Source organism: Boleophthalmus pectinirostris, unplaced genomic scaffold (genome assembly GCF_026225935.1).
Source record: "Boleophthalmus pectinirostris isolate CB_2022bp ecotype Guang Dong unplaced genomic scaffold, ASM2622593v1 HiC_scaffold_19, whole genome shotgun sequence".
Classification (NCBI taxonomy): domain Eukaryota; kingdom Metazoa; phylum Chordata; class Actinopteri; order Gobiiformes; family Gobiidae; genus Boleophthalmus; species Boleophthalmus pectinirostris.
In genome coordinates, this window is record NW_026571140.1 from 6,211,385 (window position 1) to 6,229,648 (window position 18,264).

The window sequence follows — 18,264 nt, forward strand, 5'->3', positions numbered from 1 at the left end:
TGCCCATGGATACAACAACAGTGCATATGTTACCTCTTTTGTACCTGATTCACGCTCCCTCCTCTTCTCATTGCTCGTGCATTGTTTGAGTACAGTAGAAGTGACAGAGTGTGTGTTTGTGTGTGTTTGTGTGCAGTTCCGCTGCTGTGGAGTGACCAACCACACAGACTGGTTTGAGGTGTACAACGCGTCCCGTGTGCCAGACTCCTGCTGCCTGGAGTACAGCGACAACTGTGGCCTGGACAACCCCGGCACGTGGTGGACCGCCGTGAGTACACTTTTATACAGAGCCCTCTTATACAGCGCCCTCTTATGGTCATGTGCTGATGTAAAAATATGCACACGGTCACGTTAAGTGACAACAGAGCGCCCTCTTATATGACGCCCTCTTATGGTCATGTGCAGATGTAACAGTCTGCTCATGGTAATATGACGGCAGGGTTCAGGGAAAAGCAGGCATGCTGCCACAGAGGACACATGAAGGAAAAAACACATATGTTCTGCTTGGCTCATCATAACTGACATGATGTTTACTATGATGATGTTTTTCACAGTTTATTGAAATGCAGACAGCATCATTAATAATACATGATGCTGCTGAGCACATGAAATATTAAATGTCAGCAAAATGTCACCCAAAAGCACCACATTTTCTTGGAAAACTTCCCCCAAACCCCCTTTTCATGATTGAGGGCCAAGGGGCTGTTGTTTACTATTTACACCATGGAACATTTGACTGCAATGTAGCAATTTATAATAAATGAACCAAAAAAAGTTGAATATCATGTGACTGCAGTGGTGGAAGCATGAACTTTTCATAGTGGCACCCAAAGCCAAAAAAGTGCAGACTGACTTAGACTGATTGATGGTATGAGTCTGTGTGCATCATGTCATTATATAGACCAGCGACCTCCAGCATGTAGCAGCAGCTCGTGGCTCATTTTGAGTAACTTGTGAAAGAATTTCCAAAAATGTACCTATATTTAGCCGTCAAATTTGATTTGTCACTTATATATAAAAAAATAAATAAATAAATAAAACTTTCACGCATTACACGCATTTGTTCTACCAAATTCACTGGTGACCCGCCCCCTTCATGTACAAACCAGATTATTTGTCAATTAGCTGTCAATCAAACGGTACTAGCGCTGCTGTCTCAGTCAAACTTGACCTTTGCCTTGACACCTGCTGCACCATGAGCGCAGCAAAGAAGCCTAAAACTAGTTAGATGAGTTAACTAACTCTAGTTTTCATGAACAGTGAGAATTGGACTTTTTATTCTCGAATGGCAACAACGACGATTCGCGTGGCTTTCGGTAAGAGATGCAATGTACATGCCATTTTACCAAAATCCACAGCAACTGTTCATGTGAGTTTCCCACAGGTAGCAACCTACACAAAGGGAAGGTAAAGGAGCTCAAATCAATGCTCCAGAGACAACAGTCTTTATTTGCTAAGTCTATGAAAAGATCAAACGCTGCCACAGAGGCGACAGTTAAAGTAGCACACATACTGATGAAGCACAAAAAACCTTTTACCGATGGTGTCATTGTAAAGGAGGCTATGACTGTGGTCGCTGAAATGTTATTTCAGGATCATAAATGTAAGACTGAGATTTTGTCTGCTATGTCTGACGGGCACTTTGGGGCCAACACAGTGGCCAGGAGAGTGACTGCACTGTCCGAGGATGCTGCAAAACAGCTTGACTCGGACATTCAGAGGTGCAAATGGTTTTCCAATGCGATGAGTTGATGGATGTGAGCCATACCACCCAGCTCGAGGTTTTCATTTGTGTCGTATTTGAGGACTTTTCCACCAAAGAGGAGTTTTTAACCTCACTTCCACTGAAAACTGCCATCAGAAGAATGGACATTTACAGCGCAGTAAAAGACTTTTTGCTAGATTCCCATTGAGGAGCTCGTGTCCATAACAAATGACGGGGCCCGGATATGTCGCCACTTTGGATTTACTGCAAAGTGCAAATCAGACCTGGACTTTCCCAGATTTCCGAACTACCATTGTATTCTACATCAGCAATAAATATGTGCTAAAGTTCTGGATTTTGAGTACGTTATGGGACCTGTCAACTCCATTCGAGCAAAGGCAAAGCAGCACTGGAGCTTCAAATTGTTCCTGCAGGAATGTGCTGCAAACCACGGGGATCTCCTCCTTCACATGGCAGTCAGACGGTTAAGTGGCGGTAAGATACTGCAACACTTTCTTTCATTGCTGGATGAAATTAAGACTTTTATGGAGACTGGGGGGGAAGATGCCACCCTGTTCACTGATGCAGAGCGGCTTCTTGATCTCATGTTCCTGACCGATGTAACACATAAAAACAACCAGCTGAACACACAGTCACAGGGCAAGAATAAACATGTGTGTGACATGAACAGTGCGGTCAGAACAGTCAATGCTTATTGTATATTCAGCAAGTAACAAACAAAAAGTTACAGCACTCTTGCTTCAGTCTCAAACACGTGTGATGGTGATCCAGATGCAGCCAGTGCTTTGAATGTTTCCAAATACTGTGAGCTTTTGGTAAAACTTCAGCTAAATTTAGGGACTTTGACAAACTTCAACCTTGTGTGACATTTATGGTAAACCCACTCATGGATGTGGACATAAGTGAGATTTCAGGTCAGATGGCTGAACGTTTCTGTTTTGATCCTGTGGAAATGTAACTGAAGATGATAAACATTCAAAATAATGTGCAGCTTAAGTCTCAGCAGAATTCTGCACATTTCTGGAGCCTTGTAGAATCAAATGACTTTAAAACTCTTAATGAGGTTGTACTGAAAAGTCTGCTTTGTTTGGGTCTGCTTACCTGTGTGAGGTGGCTTTTTCTGATCTGAATGTAATCAAATCAAAGTACAGGACAAGACTGATGAACACTTGAATGACTCTATCAGAGTGAAAGTGAGAGTGGCTACACTCCAACTTATTCCTCTCTTGTTGACAGTATGCAGAGCCAGCCTGCTCACTGAGTAGACTACACGTCACATGAAAGATATCCTGGGCTAATTGTGTGTATAGTTAGTCAGTTAAGAGCACGGCTTTAAAAATGCATAAAAATGGCTCTTCTATGTGAAATTAACATTATTTGTTTTTTAAATGCAAAATCTTATTTGTGGAGATAAAAAAAAATGTATATTAAAGGGATAGTTCGGATTTTTTGACATAAATCTGTATGGCATCCCCGTCATCAGTGTTGTGCATCCACACTGACTTACCCCCGAAAGCGTCCGGTGAGCCGAGATACTGGCTGGTTTTGGTGCTGAGGAAAGTAGTTCGGCAAGTTGTGTGGGGACTGTATACTAAAGCCTTTTTCTTCTCAAAGCAATATGTGTTCAAAAGAGTGATACATTTGCATCACAAAACCATCATCGCCAAAAAAGTCAGACCTCATAATCGCTTGGCGCTATTTTCTCTCCGTACGTACCACTGCGCGGCCGCCAGGTGACAGCCGCGCACTGATCCATCACTTTCTTCAGTTGTTCGACAGTGTTTACATGCGCAGACGCCGCCACGCGAGAGAGCTAACGAGAGAGCTAGAGCCATAAGTATATGAGCCTGGTTCACTTTGTTTACTGCTCGGAATGTGAGCGACAACATGTCTGATTATGACACCGACAATAAAGACTTTGCCTTTACCACAAACCCAAGGGGAGATCTTTGTGAACCTGAACATACTGATGCCGAATTTCACCACATGGAGTTAGAACGAGCAGAGAGAGAGAAGAGAAGACAGAGAAGTGGTACAAGTTGAAGCTGGAGCCGTGAGAGACCGAGTGAGCGACAATCACCATCACGTCATTTATAAACTCGTATACAGCGAACATAGAGCCTCCACTGTGACTGAAGCATGGACGACTAATAGAAACATAGAATCATCCACACGTCCACGTAGCTGCTGCCAACAGTGTACGAGACATTTACAATAGTAATAACAGTCGACTTATAAAGTTATGTTTTGTAGAAGCTTCACTGGTGATATGACACTGAGTGATTTACTGCACACAGAGTTACAGCTGATTCTTGAGTCTGTTCTCTTGTAAACATAGCGGCACTTCTTCGTTCTTACCTGGTTCGTTTCCACATTGAAGCCAAAGACAAGAAGCCAAAGTTTCCTCAGCGCAAAGTCCGTGACAGGAAAACAGTGAAATGTGCGTGGAGATTCAGCCAGATTTTTGTTGTTACAGCCTGGAGAATCAAGAGTTCGCACCATTTTCTTAGATATATTCATATGTATCTTATACAAGCTCATATACTTATGGCTCTAGCTCTCTCGTTAGCTCTCTCGCGTGGCCGCGGTCTGTGCATGTAAACACTGCCGAACAACTGAAGAAAGTGATGGATCCGTGCGCGGCTGTCACCTGGCGGTCGCGCGCAATGATACGTACGGAGAGAAAATAGCGCCAATGTGTTCTTTTGAACACATATTGCTTTGAAAAGAAAAACGCTTTAGTATACAGTCCCCACACAACTTGCCAAACTACTTTCCTCAGCACCAAAACCGGCCAGTATCTCGGCTCACCGGACACTTTCGGGGGGTAAGTCGGTGTGGATGCACAACACTGATGACGGGGATGACTTACAGATTTATGTCAAAAAATCCGAACTATCCCTTTAAGGCAAATTGAAAATGCTTTTTGTTCAGGCAAAATATGTTATAAAATTTCTGAACACAAGTAGCTCAGGGTTGTTTTGGTTAAAGTAGCTCACGGAGGAAAAAAGGTTGGAGACTCCTGATATAAACCCTTTCAAATGCTAAGACATCACAAAGTCATGTGACTGGATGCAAAATGAAGCGGTCATAATATATTTTTAACCGATTAACTGTTTTTAACTGATTAACAGATGGAAATACTAATGGTTTTAAGACTTTATAACAAAAAATAAACAACAATTTGAATTTCCAGTGTTGAAATGTCAGTTGGTTTACTTCTTAATTAAGAAAGATGGAAAAAAATATTGTATGTGAGGTTGAAAAAAGTATAATTTATAGTGAAATGTTGAATGTATCTGTGGATGTAGTGGGCTCTACATTTCTCTAAGTATTTGTCCAGTCAAACCTAAACCTGTAGATTTTTCCTTTATCTCAAATGCTCTGTGTACTAATCTCGTGCTAAGTAAACAGATCCTGTATATCACACTTGTAAACGTCTTTGACCCAGGCTCTGACATCTCTCACACTTGAAATATTCTCAGGTTAATCTCACTTTCTCCATTGAAATCACTTTCTGTTTACTTCCCTTTTGCCTCCAGCTGATTCTGTTCCTCCATTCCCCAGTGTCCAGTGTTTGTGTTTCCACATTCTATATCAACATTTGTTATTGGTCCTATAGCGGCCAGAGGAGAGACTTCTTATGGCCGTAGTATTTTTCCAGTCAAAATGAAATAGCTATTTCAATTTTCAAAGTCTGGAAAGGTCACATTTATGTAGGTAATATAATGTCCTCTGCAGAATACTCTCGGTGGGCTTTTATTTTTTATCAAATCTATATCTTAGATTGCTATAAACATGTTCTGAAATGTACTGAAAACTACTACTTTCTGTGTAGTGCTTTACTTTCCAGTCTTCTTTCAAATGTGAACGCCTCTGGAAGTGATTCAAATTTGCGACGAAAACTAAAATTGATGAAAACTGTAAATCACAACTCTAAGTGCAGCGGGGAAAAACGATTATGACGTTTTCCAAAACATAATCCTCATTCAGTCATTCAGTCTTTTTTTCTGCAAAATGAATTGTCCAACAGTTTTTAATGCAAAAGTGAAAATTGAACCACCAACCTATCGACATACTGCTACACTTAAAGCACAGGCTGTACATGTTATTCATTTCCCAAGCAAAAAAAGTTTTGATACTGTGACATCACACTGGGGGGACTACATGTATGTCTATGTCAGAATTTTCAGCAGTTACCATGGTGACACATTGCACACATGAGCAAACACAGCCAAAAAAATGTTTAGATTGTCACTTCTTTCTGGTTAGATTGTGTTAAATTAAAGCTCAGATAAAAGTCAAGCAAACCCTGAGACAGAGCAGAGCCTACAGTTAGTGTCACACACCCAGGGAATGCTGATGACATAGCTGCAAAGTATCAATTTACACATGAAATCTGTCCTGGTCCCTTTAGCTCAATAGATGCATCATGAATTTCGGACTTCCGGTCATCGCGCAATGCTTACTGGGAAGGATTTTCCAAAAAAGTGAGCATCAAACCGACATGTTTGATTTCCTAGTGGGATGCGTCTATTGTCAAAGTTGATCTTTTCAAGTCTTTTGAACCATATCGCTTTTGATTCTGGTTCTGATATTGTCATATTTTAGTTTTGCGATTCGGACATCATAATTGTGTGGTTGCTGGGTGTCCTAACAGCGGAAAATGGCTCGAGAAAATTGTTTGCGAACTTCGTAACTGCAAAAGGGAATCAGATGTGTGTGACTGCAAACCTTTTTCCTTCCCAATGGAATAGAAAAATAGTGAAAGGGGAAGGTGATGGGCAGGATTGATCCACGGGAAGGACCAAAAAGGAAACCTTCGACTGCCTAAATCATCCCGAGTTTGCAGCGAACATTTTGTATGTGGAGCACCATCAAAACAAAACCCTGATCCCTCGCTCAGCCTTGGTTACGAATTTAAAAAGTCAACACCAAAGAGAAAGGAATCAGCTGTTCGCCAAGAAACAATTTCCACTGCAAAGCGACCAAGACGTGATGTTGCTGTAAAGCCACAAGAATAAGAAAGTGCGAGCTCAGCCTGTTTGTCTTCTGTACCTCTCGCTTAACAAATATCTGATTCCCTTTTGCATTTATGGAGTTCGCAAACTTCCAAAGCCCATTTCTTGAGCCATTTTATGCTGTTAGTACATCCAACAACCACACAATTACAATGTCTGAATCACAAAACTAAAATATGACAATATCAGAACCAGAAACAAAAGCGATATGATCCAAAAGACTAGAAAAGATCGGCTTTGTCAATAGACGCATCCCACTGGAAAAACAAACATGGAGGTTTGATGCTCACTTTTTCGGAGAATCCTTCCCAGTATGCATTGTGCAATGACCGGAAGTCTGAAATCCGAAAGGTGCACTATGTAACTTATGTCTGTTACCTCCACCTCACCATAAAAGAACAGACCACGCCCCCTCCACACCTCCACCTCACCATAAAAGGACAAACCACGCCCCCTCCACACCTCCAACTCACCATAAAAGGACAAACCACGCCCTCTCCACACTTACACCTCGCCATAAAAGGTCAGACCACACCCTCTCCACACCTCCAACTCGTTATAAAAGAACAGACCACGCCCTCTCCACACCTCCACCTCACCATAAAAGGACAAACCACACCCTCTCCACACCTCCACCTCACCATAAAAGCACAGACCACGCCCCTCCACACCTCCACCTCACCATAAAAGGACAGACCACGCCCTCTCCACCTCACCATAAAAGGACAGACCACGCCCTCTCCACACCTCCACCTCACCATAAAAGGACAGACCACGCCCTCTCCCACACCTCCACCTCACCATAAAAGGACAGACCACGCCCTCTCCACCTCACATAAAAGGACAGACCACGCCCTCTCCACACCTCCACCTCACCATAAAAGGACAGACCACGCCCTCTCCACACCTCACCATAAAAAGGACAGACCACGCCCTCTCCACACCTCCACCTCACCATAAAAGGACAGACCACGCCCTCTCCACACTCCACCTCACCATAAAAGGACAGACCACGCCCTCTCCCACACCTCCACCATAAAAGGACAGACACGCCCTCTCCACACCTCCACCTCACCATAAAAGGACAGACCACGCCCTCTCCACACCTCACCATAAAAGAACAGACCACGCCCTCTCCACACCTCCACCTCACCATAAAAGGACAGACCACGCCCTCTCCACACCTCCACCTCACCATAAAAGGACAGACCACGCCCTCTCCACACCTCACCATAAAAGGACAGACCACGCCCTCTCCACACCTCCACCATAAAAGGACAGACCACGCCCTCTCCACACCTCCACCTCACCATAAAAGGACAGACCACGCCCTCTCCACACCTCCACCTCACCATAAAAGGAGCATGTAAAGTGACTCGTGAATGAGATTTCCCTAAACATCAGCCGATAATCAGAGGGTTTGAGCAGGTTTTACAAATAAATACAAATCTAAAAGTGACAACAACCACCCATCTGTTCATTTACTAATATTTCATAATATTTAGACAGCACATCTTTGCAGTAAATCCGAATAGTTTTCTCACTGTTTCAAGAGTTCTATCGCTATATTTTGAAGGTATGCGGGGGTCTGAATGGTCAAAGCAGACGTCCGTGAGCGCGTGCGAGTGATTCAGATGCCCTCCCCGGGAGAGCGAAAGGATCAGGGGAGGGATCCGAGGATCAGCGGTCAGGGATCGAGCGCTTCAGCAGACAGAACACAGATTTGGCCTGTAACACTTCAGATACCGTAAAAAGAAGCAAAGCACGGCGTTTAGTAGGAGTTTCATAAATCCTGCAGTTGGTGTAAAGAGTGCCAGTGCATGGATTTGTGCATAAGCAAGCTTTATAAATGAGGCCCCTGACCTGTAACTTGGTCTGGTTTGGTCTCCATGAAGATACAAAGGTTTAATGCAATACTTTGAAACATTCCAGACAGAGCAATGGAGAAAAGCATTTGCCGAACCCTCCACCACAAAACTTACACATTGCACCTTTAATTAAAAACTAATTCAGCTTTTTGACTGGTTTGTACAAATACAAAACATAAAACGACTGGATAACTTAGTGTTTCGAAGTGAGTCGAGACAGCAGAGTAGTAATACATGTCTGAGAATTAAAGATGGCTGCAACAAAACTCTATTCCCAACTAAAAAAGATAATAAAAGAACACCAGAGCCCAAAGCTGTTTTTTACATTTCAGGTTAACATAATTAGTGTTTTAAGTGTTTCATCAATGAGACTGCAAGGACGTTACTAATTACATATAAATGAATACCTGCATTGCAACAAACTGGATTATTCTTTTAATACTACGATGGCTGCACTCAGTACGTATGTTTACATGCACAGAGAACTCCAAGTGCGCTACACAAACAAATTCAAGTCATCTTTGCTTCACTTCGTCGAAATTGCATTGTGGCATTAGGATCCCCAGGAGAGCGAAAGGATCAGGGGAGGGATCCGTGGATCAGCGGTCAGGGATCGAGCGCTTCAGCAGACAGAACACAGATTTGGCATGAAACACTTCAGATACTGTAAAGATAAGCAAAGTGCAGCGCTTATTAGGAGTTTCATAAATCCCTCAGTTGTTGTAAAGAGCACCTATGCAAGGATTTGTGCATGAGCAAGCTTTATAAATGAGGCCCCTGACCTGTAACTTGACCTGGTTTGGTCTCCATGAAGATAGAAAGGAGAAAAGCATTTGTCGGACCCTCCACCAGAAAAGTTACACAATGCACCTTTAATTAAAAACTAATTCAGCTTTTTGACTGGTTTGTACAAAATACAAAACATAAAACAACTGGATAACTTAATGTAAACTGGATAATGTTTGGGAATAAAAGATGACTGCAACAAAACTCTATTCCCAAGTAAAAAAGATAATAAAAGAAGACCAGAGCCCAAAGCTGTTTTTTACATTTTGGGTTAACATAATTAGTGTTTTAAGTGATTCACCACTGAGACTGCAAGGACGTTACTAATTACATATAAATGAATACCTGCATTTAATATTATGATGGCTGCACATATTTTACATGCACAGAGAATTCCAAGTGCGCTACACAAACAAATTCAAGTCATCTGTGCCCCAAAACCTTAACCTGATTCATCAGCCGGTTTCACTTCTTCGAAACTGTCTGATCGTCTGAGGGATCCGTGGATCAGCGGTCAGGGGTTGAGCGCTCCAGCAAACAGAACACAGATTTGGCAGATACTGTAAAGAAAAGCAAAGCACGGCGCTTAGTAGGAGTTTCATAAATCCCGCGGTTGTTGTAAAGAGCACCTATAAAAGGATTTGTGCATGAGCAAGCTTTATAACTGAGCCCCCCGACCTGTAACTTGACCTGGTTTGTTCTCCATGAAGATACAAAGGTTTAATGTCATACTGTGAAACATTCTAGACAAAGCAATGGAGAACAGCATTTGCCTTTTAAAAACAAATGTCTTTTTTCATGTCCCGCTAGTTTATGTTAGTTTACAACATGTGTGCACTTACTGTACATCCAAACGGAGCATGACTCATTCATCGTTATGTTGAAGGAACTGGCACTTCCACTTGCCTCACTTGCTTCTATCTCCTCTTACTGCTGAATTCCACTCTGAAAATACTCTCCGCCTCACAAAGTACGCGAGCGCCGTACCAACCCCAGCTGCCAACTACCTGCATTAGTCATGCATTATAAATCCTCTACACCTCCTCCTATAGCTTTCCACCTCCTTTGTTTTCAAGAATGTCCCCACATAGCAGGAATCAGGGCCCATTACAGCTCCGTAGCACCATTACCCTGTCAAAGCGGTGCCGTTGAGCAAGTCACTGAGCTGATGAAAGTGCTCACACCCGTCCACGGTCCCAGGAGAGCTGTTACTGCAGTGCTAGTAGTACAGTACAGAAGGTTACATAACATAGTCTCTACTCGGCAGGATTTGTCTGTATGAATATCCCACGCATAATATTTCAACTCATATCGACAGTATTCAAGTGTGGAATACACGTTAGACTACTGTTTTTTGTAGTTTGGTGAAGTTTTGTACTTTTTTTATATTATTATGTATATTCAGAACACTAATTTTGGTGGTATTCAGAATACAGTTAATTTCTTAAATTAGAAGGAATACTTGACAGTAAGGCTGTGCAATAAATCGAATTTTGATCGCGATTTTGATTTGTGTGTCAAACGATCTCCAAACTCATATACCATATTTTCCGGACTATAAGTTGCTCCGGAGTATAAGTTGCACCAGCCAAAAAATGCGCAGTGAAGAAGAAAAAAACATATATAAGTCGCACCGGACTATAAGTCACACTTTTTGGGAAAATGTATTTTATAAAATCAGAGACCAGGAGCATTTCACCTTGAAAGACAAGTTCTAGTAATAACAACAGAACAAAGAACAACAAACTGAATAGGCGTTAATATGTTAATGTAACATATTAACAGTTATTCAGATAATTATAGCATAAACAACAGAACATAATTTTACCAAACTCACGATCTCACTCCAAATCACTAAATCCATTGAATTCTTCCTCAGTGTCTGCGTGACCTCCAGAGATAAAGCATAGATCCATGATGTAAACAGCTTCCTCTTCTGCATCGCTGTCGTCAGACTCAGCATCAGTTCCAGTTAGAATTATTCTGGTCTTTCTGAATCCCGACAGGCTTTGTCGATTCATCCAGAGACTTTCAGGAAAATTGCATGGCAACAGGAGACATGCACAGTAGAGTGAAGTGACAGTGTTACAAGAGTAATAGCAGTAGCAGATACTGACACACAAGCCTAGTGCACCCTAAATTTTTAATATGTAAGTCGCACCCGAGTATAAGTCGCAGGACCACCCAAAGCATGAAAAAAAGAGTTACTTAAGGGCCGTGCACACCAAGGCGTCAAAGCGTCCAGTTTCTATGTAGTCGATGTGGACGCGCGACTAGAACGTCCTGCGTTTTTGAGGCGCGTCTTCGGCATCAGCGAGGCGCGAATCGCGCGTCTTGAGCGTTTTGGCGTCGGCGGTCTAGACGCACGTCCAAGGCGTCAGCGTCAAGAAGTTGAAAATGCTGAACTTTTCACATCAGACGCGCTGCGTCAACCAATCAGGGCCGAGTATCCAGTGACGCAGCGATGTTATTATCAGGAAGAAAAACCAGAGAACCAGAGACACAAACATGAGCGGAGAATACATATATACACCACAATCACCGAGCCGATCGCGAGAACTACACCAGGACCGGACCAGGACTAAACCAGGACTCGGCCGGGACTAAACAAGGACTAGACCGGGACTAAACAAGGACTAGACTGGGAGTAGACCGAGACTAGACCGGGACCAAACCAGGACTAGACTGGGACTAGACTGGGACTAAACAAGGACTAGACCGAGACTAAGGACTAGACCCTGAATAGACCGTGATTAGACCAGGACTAGACCGATATTAGACCAGCACTAGACCGGGACTGATCCAGTGTCATTAGCGGAGTATAAATATAAACACGCCCCAGTCGTCGACCCGATCTCCTCCGCTGATGTTTTATGTCATAAAAACACTCTATCAGTCTGGTCTGACATTGTTTCAGGAAAAGACCGGGACCGGGCTCTTGTTTCCAGGGCAACGGACGCGCGTCAAGTATTTTTGTCCTGTTCATCCACGGCGTCAAAAACGCGCGCCGGGGGCGTCTAAACTCAAATGCAAAGGCGTCCAAATAGAGGCGTCAAGGCGTTTTTTGACGCTTTGGTGTGAACGGCCCTTTACAGTTACAGTCTTACAGTTAAGCAGTAAGAATAAGGCCTGGGAGAGATCACTAGATTACTCAAACATGCATGGATGACATCTAAAACCTCTTCATGTATGTTTTTATTGAACATTTAGACATAGATTAGAAAATAGTGTAATATGGTGCTTTTAACACATTTAATCTATTTAACACATTCAATCGATTCTTATTCACATTAAAATTACAGTTTTTTCCAACCAAAATCAGAGGAGTAAGCAAACAACAGATGAATAGTTTCTGATGGGTCACTACAGAATAGGAACAATATTAACATGGTAAAATGGCTGATTGAATACAGTTCAGTCCATTTTACAAAACACATTGACTATAAAAGGCTCTCTGCCGCAGGTGGGTGGATAAAAAGTGTGAAATTACATCGAGGTAATGAGTCAGAAGAACTGTCAAAAACTGGTGCACAGATGTAAATCAGATGCCCTGTCTGCCTCTTCAATCAAGCATTAGAGCAGCATTAGCCCTGGGTTAGTCATGCCTGTTATTCACCGTGTGCCTGTTATTCACCACCGTGTGATCGTTTCAGTCCAGAATAGGCCTGTAACAATAATCAATACGTCAGTTAATCGCACGATAACTTTTAACAAGCTCGATAACTTTTCCAACCGCTATCATTTCTATTTGCATGCTTGTTTGTTTTCTTCATCTCTCTCGCTCTCTCTTAGCCTGATTTAGCAGCTGGTTTCACTTCATGGAAATCGTCTGACCTTGCAGCGTTAGGATTCGTTCGCTCGACAGTAGGCGGGTACTTTTTAAATTTAACCAATCGCTGCTATTTGGTCGTGATGTATGTAATGCGCCAAATCCCGCAGGAAGAAGGGCAATAAGTCTTTTCTCTTGATAAAATTCATCAAACATTCTCTTAGTTCCAGCTTTAAATCCTTGATCTCGGGAATCGTTGCCAACACAGAATGTTTGTCTTCATCTACATCCATCTCGACTCTTTGTTTACTGTTGTGCTGTACCACTAAGGGGACCCAGACAGGCGCGACGAGTTTGACGGCATGTCTTCACAGCTCTTCTGTGATTGGCCGGAGAGCGGTTTACAACTTCCGGGGTTTTTGCAAACCGTCTACTGTGTTCTGATTCCTGACCTAGTCGCTGAAGAGAAATGAAATTGAGCGGAGGCACTAGGTGGCATCAGCCTCTCTACTAAAGAGGCTGAATGTCAAAAGGCTTCTATCGCTCTCTAATGACTTCTCTCATTTTCTTCACATAATAATGCTTGAATGAATGTGTCAGCATAGCCTGTATACGGTCTATGGTATAGATGGATTATTTGTTCATCAACACAGCGTATACTCATTTTGCCTGAGTGCAGAAAGCGCTGCTGTCTGTGCTGAAGTACAGACGCAACAGTAGCACCGCTGTCAGAGCACCAAAACAGTTCATCTCCATGTGACAAAACAAGTCACGATGCCAAATCAACACTAGTGAGTGGGATATGTCTCAGTGGCCCACATGCTTCAAATGCAGCGACAGCGCAAACGACGACAAGAAATAGCGCAAATCCGACCGATCCAACTAGCCCCGCCCCCAGGAGAACCTGAAATCCACTGAAATCCCACAAGACACTGACATGATACCAGACAAGTCAGCGGCTCCCTCATAGCGAGATAGGGTCATGTAGACGAACATTTAAGACCAAAATGCCGAGGCACACAGCAGCAGCCACAGAGAGAGAAGTCACAATATTATAAGATAAAATAAAACTTCCATTCATTTTATTATTGTTTTCAAGCGCATTTTTTGTTAACAAGTCCTTGCTGTAAGACAGACTACATTAGGCTATTCTTATGAGAACAACTTAGGCCTGTTATTTTGGTCGTCTTGCAGTTCCTGTGAAAGTCAAGTTTATTTATCTTTCAAAGTGTGTATTTTCATTTTTATTCCATTGCCTGTTATTGTTACCAGTCTAGTCTGTACAGAACAAAAAGTAAAAGGGAACTATTAACTTGAAAACTACCTCTTCATGACATCACAAGGTAGAACAGAGCATTTTAAGCTTCGGAGATGTTGACAGACTAATAATAAAACTACTCAAACATGTGTGAATGAAAGAAAACACAACTGCAGGCATGTTTTTGAGGAGATAAGAGCATTAAAACATGGCTTAAAGCTCACACGGATCAATTCTGTGTAATATAGGACCATTAATTATAACACATTTGGACATGAAGCTGGCCCCAAGTGTCCAACTCACCATAAATACTGCACACACTTTGCAGAGACTAGAACAGAACATTCTCTGCTCAGATCAATAATGTGAGGTTATGTTTTCACAGAATGTTTTGTTGCGTTTGGAAAGCTGGAACACCACTTAAACATATAACATCATTAAAGATTGTATTGCGTATGCAGTAGGGTGACCAAACGTCCATTTTTCCCCGGACATGTCCGTATTTTGCGTCCTGTCCTGGGCGTCCAGGTTTTTTTTTTTTTTTTAAGTGATGCAAATGTCTGGGTTTTCATTACCGTTCATTGGGGGCATTAAACTGAGCGTCTCTCTTAGTTCTCTGTGACCCAGAAGGAGCGAGCAGACACAAAGAGTCGGTCAGACTGCAACATGCCGAAGCGAAATTAGCATTTAACAAGGACCGTTTTCCATCCCATTCGGGACAAGTGGGAGGCCATGTGCACAGGTTGAGAAGTGAGAGTACAGTGTTCCCTGGTTTATCGTGGGGGTTACGTTATAAAAATAACTCGCGATAGGTGAAATCCACGAAGTAGTCAACTTTATATTTTATTATATCTGTTTTAAGTCTGTAAAACCCCTCAACACACAGGTTATACACTGTTTTCAGACAGGACAGGTGCATCCTTCTAATTCTAAAAACTTATTGCTGCTGTCGTCCTTATGTTATTTTCCTCTTTCTTTATGTAACGAACCGAAGATTCATTTATTCCATAATGGAGCCCATAGTGCAGAGTCCTGTACGGGTCAATTTTTGGAGACCCCGAGTACAACACCGCACCCAGGACTGAAGAGGAGGACTAAACCAGGACTGAACCAGGACTGAAACAGGACTCACTGTTGGGACGGGCTTGGAGGGGACCGCAGGAGAAAGGACTTGATGGACAGCTTCGCACCTCATGGAGCTAAACGCGGCAACTGCCCGATTGCGCTTTGCGGACAAACTGCTCACCATTCTCTCTCTTAAGTGCAAGATTAGTCCTGGTTTAGACCTGGTTTAGTCCTGACCCACCCATGTGTAAAAAAATAAATAAAAAATCGGAGAAACAGCGAGACCGCAAAGGGTGAACCACGATATAGCGAGGGACGACTGTAGCTCAATGTGGAGGCCCCACCCCCGGTAAGGTGTCCAGGTTTTCACAAATGGAAATATGGTCACCCTAGTATACAGGCCCAATGTAAAGATGTGGCCTCCTACAGCAAGGGTCACCTACCTGAGAATAAATAAAAAAAACACCTATCTAGCAAGTTTAAGTACTATTGTTTCAACTAGTATATCAAAGTAGCAGGTTTGTGAGAGAGAGCCATATCTGTGGTCTTGATAACATGCAGCATTTAGCGAGTTAATCAGATCGGAGTTGGAGCTGGGAGTGGAGCCCTGTGGCAGCTGTGGTAATCAGAGCAGCTAGCCCCCTGACAGCGCTCGTATTATTAGCACGGTTAGCCTTCATTAGCCTTGGATTAGCGGCGGCGTGTTCTCGTCCCCACAGCCCAGGTAAACGGAGCTAAAAGGAGCTCTTCATTTAGACCACGATTGGGCGAGGTGCACGGTTTGGATCTCTGGGTGCACTTTTTTCTGCATGTAATTTACTATTTATTAAGTAGCACATTTATGGAAAAACAACCACGTTATAAAGTTGTCTCTTTATCAAAAACATGCAGGGGTCTCCACGTTCATTAAAGGGATGTGTCGCTCTATTTTGTTATGATCTTTTCACCATGTTATAATAGTTTCCCTCATTGTTAGCTTGTAACTTGTATACTACTTGTATACTAACTTGTTTTGTTTTGTAAAGAGTTGTATTTTAAGTGATTCATGCATGGTTAACTAATCGTGCATGTAGAGTATTTGAGGTTTTTAAATGCTCAGAAAATGTATGTTTTAACCTACCCCCTAAACCCGCCCACTCCCCTCTACTGATCCTACTTGATTCTTTAAAATATCAAAACTTCTCAAACTCTTTTCAAAAGGAAAATAAAATTTACTAGTCCAACCTACTATAATCTAATTTCCATATTTTCCGGACTATAAGTCGCTGCAGAGTATAAGTCGCACCAGCCAAAAAATGTGTAATGAAGAAGAAAAAAACATATATAAGTCACACTTATTGGGGGAAATGTATTTTATAAACTCAGAGATCAGGAACTGACATTTCGTGTGTAAAGTCAAGTTCTAGTAATAACAATAGAACAAAGAACAACAGACTGTTAATGTCACATATGAACAGTTCTTCAGATAAACTATAGAACAGAAAAAGTTTAACAAACTCTCCATCTCACTCCAAATCACTAAATCCATTCAATTCTTCATCCTCTGTGTCATTTCTGAGCAACTCCTTGACCTCTGGAGGTAAACGGAGCGCCGCTTCCTCTTCTGTAGCAGTTAGAGTTTGAGTTCAGGCCTTTCTGAATCCCAACAGGATGGCTTCGGTTGTCAGTCCAGGCTTTGTTGATTCATCCAGTGACTTCCAGGAAAGTTTCATGGCAACAGGAGACATGTGGAGAAGAGCTAAGTGACAGTGGTACAGGAGTAATAGGAGCAGCAGATACTGACACACAAGCCTAGTGCACCCTAAATTTTAAATATATAAGTCGCACCTGAGTATAAATCTCAGGACCACCCAAAGCATGAAAAAAAGTGTGACTTATAGTCTGAAGAATACGGTACTTCAGTTGTAACTAATTACATTACTGTGTTACTAAGAACAAATTTGACTTCAGTAATCCCTTACTTTGTAAACTACTGCCCTACTGGTTCTGTAGTCAGTCAATGGACTAAACTGTTTTAGATCAGTATATCATATCTAAATCCATGAATTTCAGAGTGATGAAAAATTTGGACCATTGCCATAGCAACCACCGGTATTCCACAAGGATCTAGTCTCCAGCTTCTAGCCCATTACTCTACTCCCAGCGGTCTGTCCCAAACATCCACACTCAGCATCTGCAGACTACACACTAACACACACACACACACTAACACACACACACACAGCAAGAGCACCTCACAAGAGCACCTGACAAGTCCCCACACAGTCTACAGTTCATGTCTCAAACTGGCTCGGTCAGTCTTGTCTACAGCTCGATGTAAATAAAACTGTAGCAATGTTCTTCTCCAAATCCAGCGACCCCGTTGTACAAGCTGATCTCTGTCAGGACAGAGGCTTCAAGTTGGACTTGAAAACAAATACCTTGGAGTCCAGCTAGACTCTAAATTAACATTTAAATCACAAGTCAAGAAAGTCCGTAACAAAGTCAAACTCCACCTGTCCAACTAGCGTTTCATCACACCAGCTGTCACGCAATGCCTTTGCACACGATTCCCCAGATCAAATACTGTCTAACTGCCTGGTCACATGCAGACTTCACTACTCTCAAACCACTCGAGTCATTATGCAAAAGAACAATAAAAACACTTCATCACTTCAATCCATTATCATCACTGTACAATATTAAACAAGCTCCAGCTCCTGAACTGGGACCACATGATTAAATACACAAATCTCTGTCTTCTGTTTAAAGTCATAAATGTTTATCTACAC

General features: G+C 42.4%; 1 protein-coding gene across 1 annotated transcript in view; it reads left to right on the plus strand.

The window, feature by feature from the left end:
- Positions 1-18,264, plus strand: part of tspan4a (tetraspanin 4a) — a 649,126-nt gene that overhangs the window by 583,815 nt on the left and 47,047 nt on the right. Inside the window, exons 5-6 of the mRNA XM_055154781.1 lie at positions 137-268; positions 10,026-10,044. Coding sequence (XP_055010756.1) covers positions 137-268; positions 10,026-10,044 — 151 coding nt within the window. The remainder of the gene's footprint in view (positions 1-136; positions 269-10,025; positions 10,045-18,264) is intronic.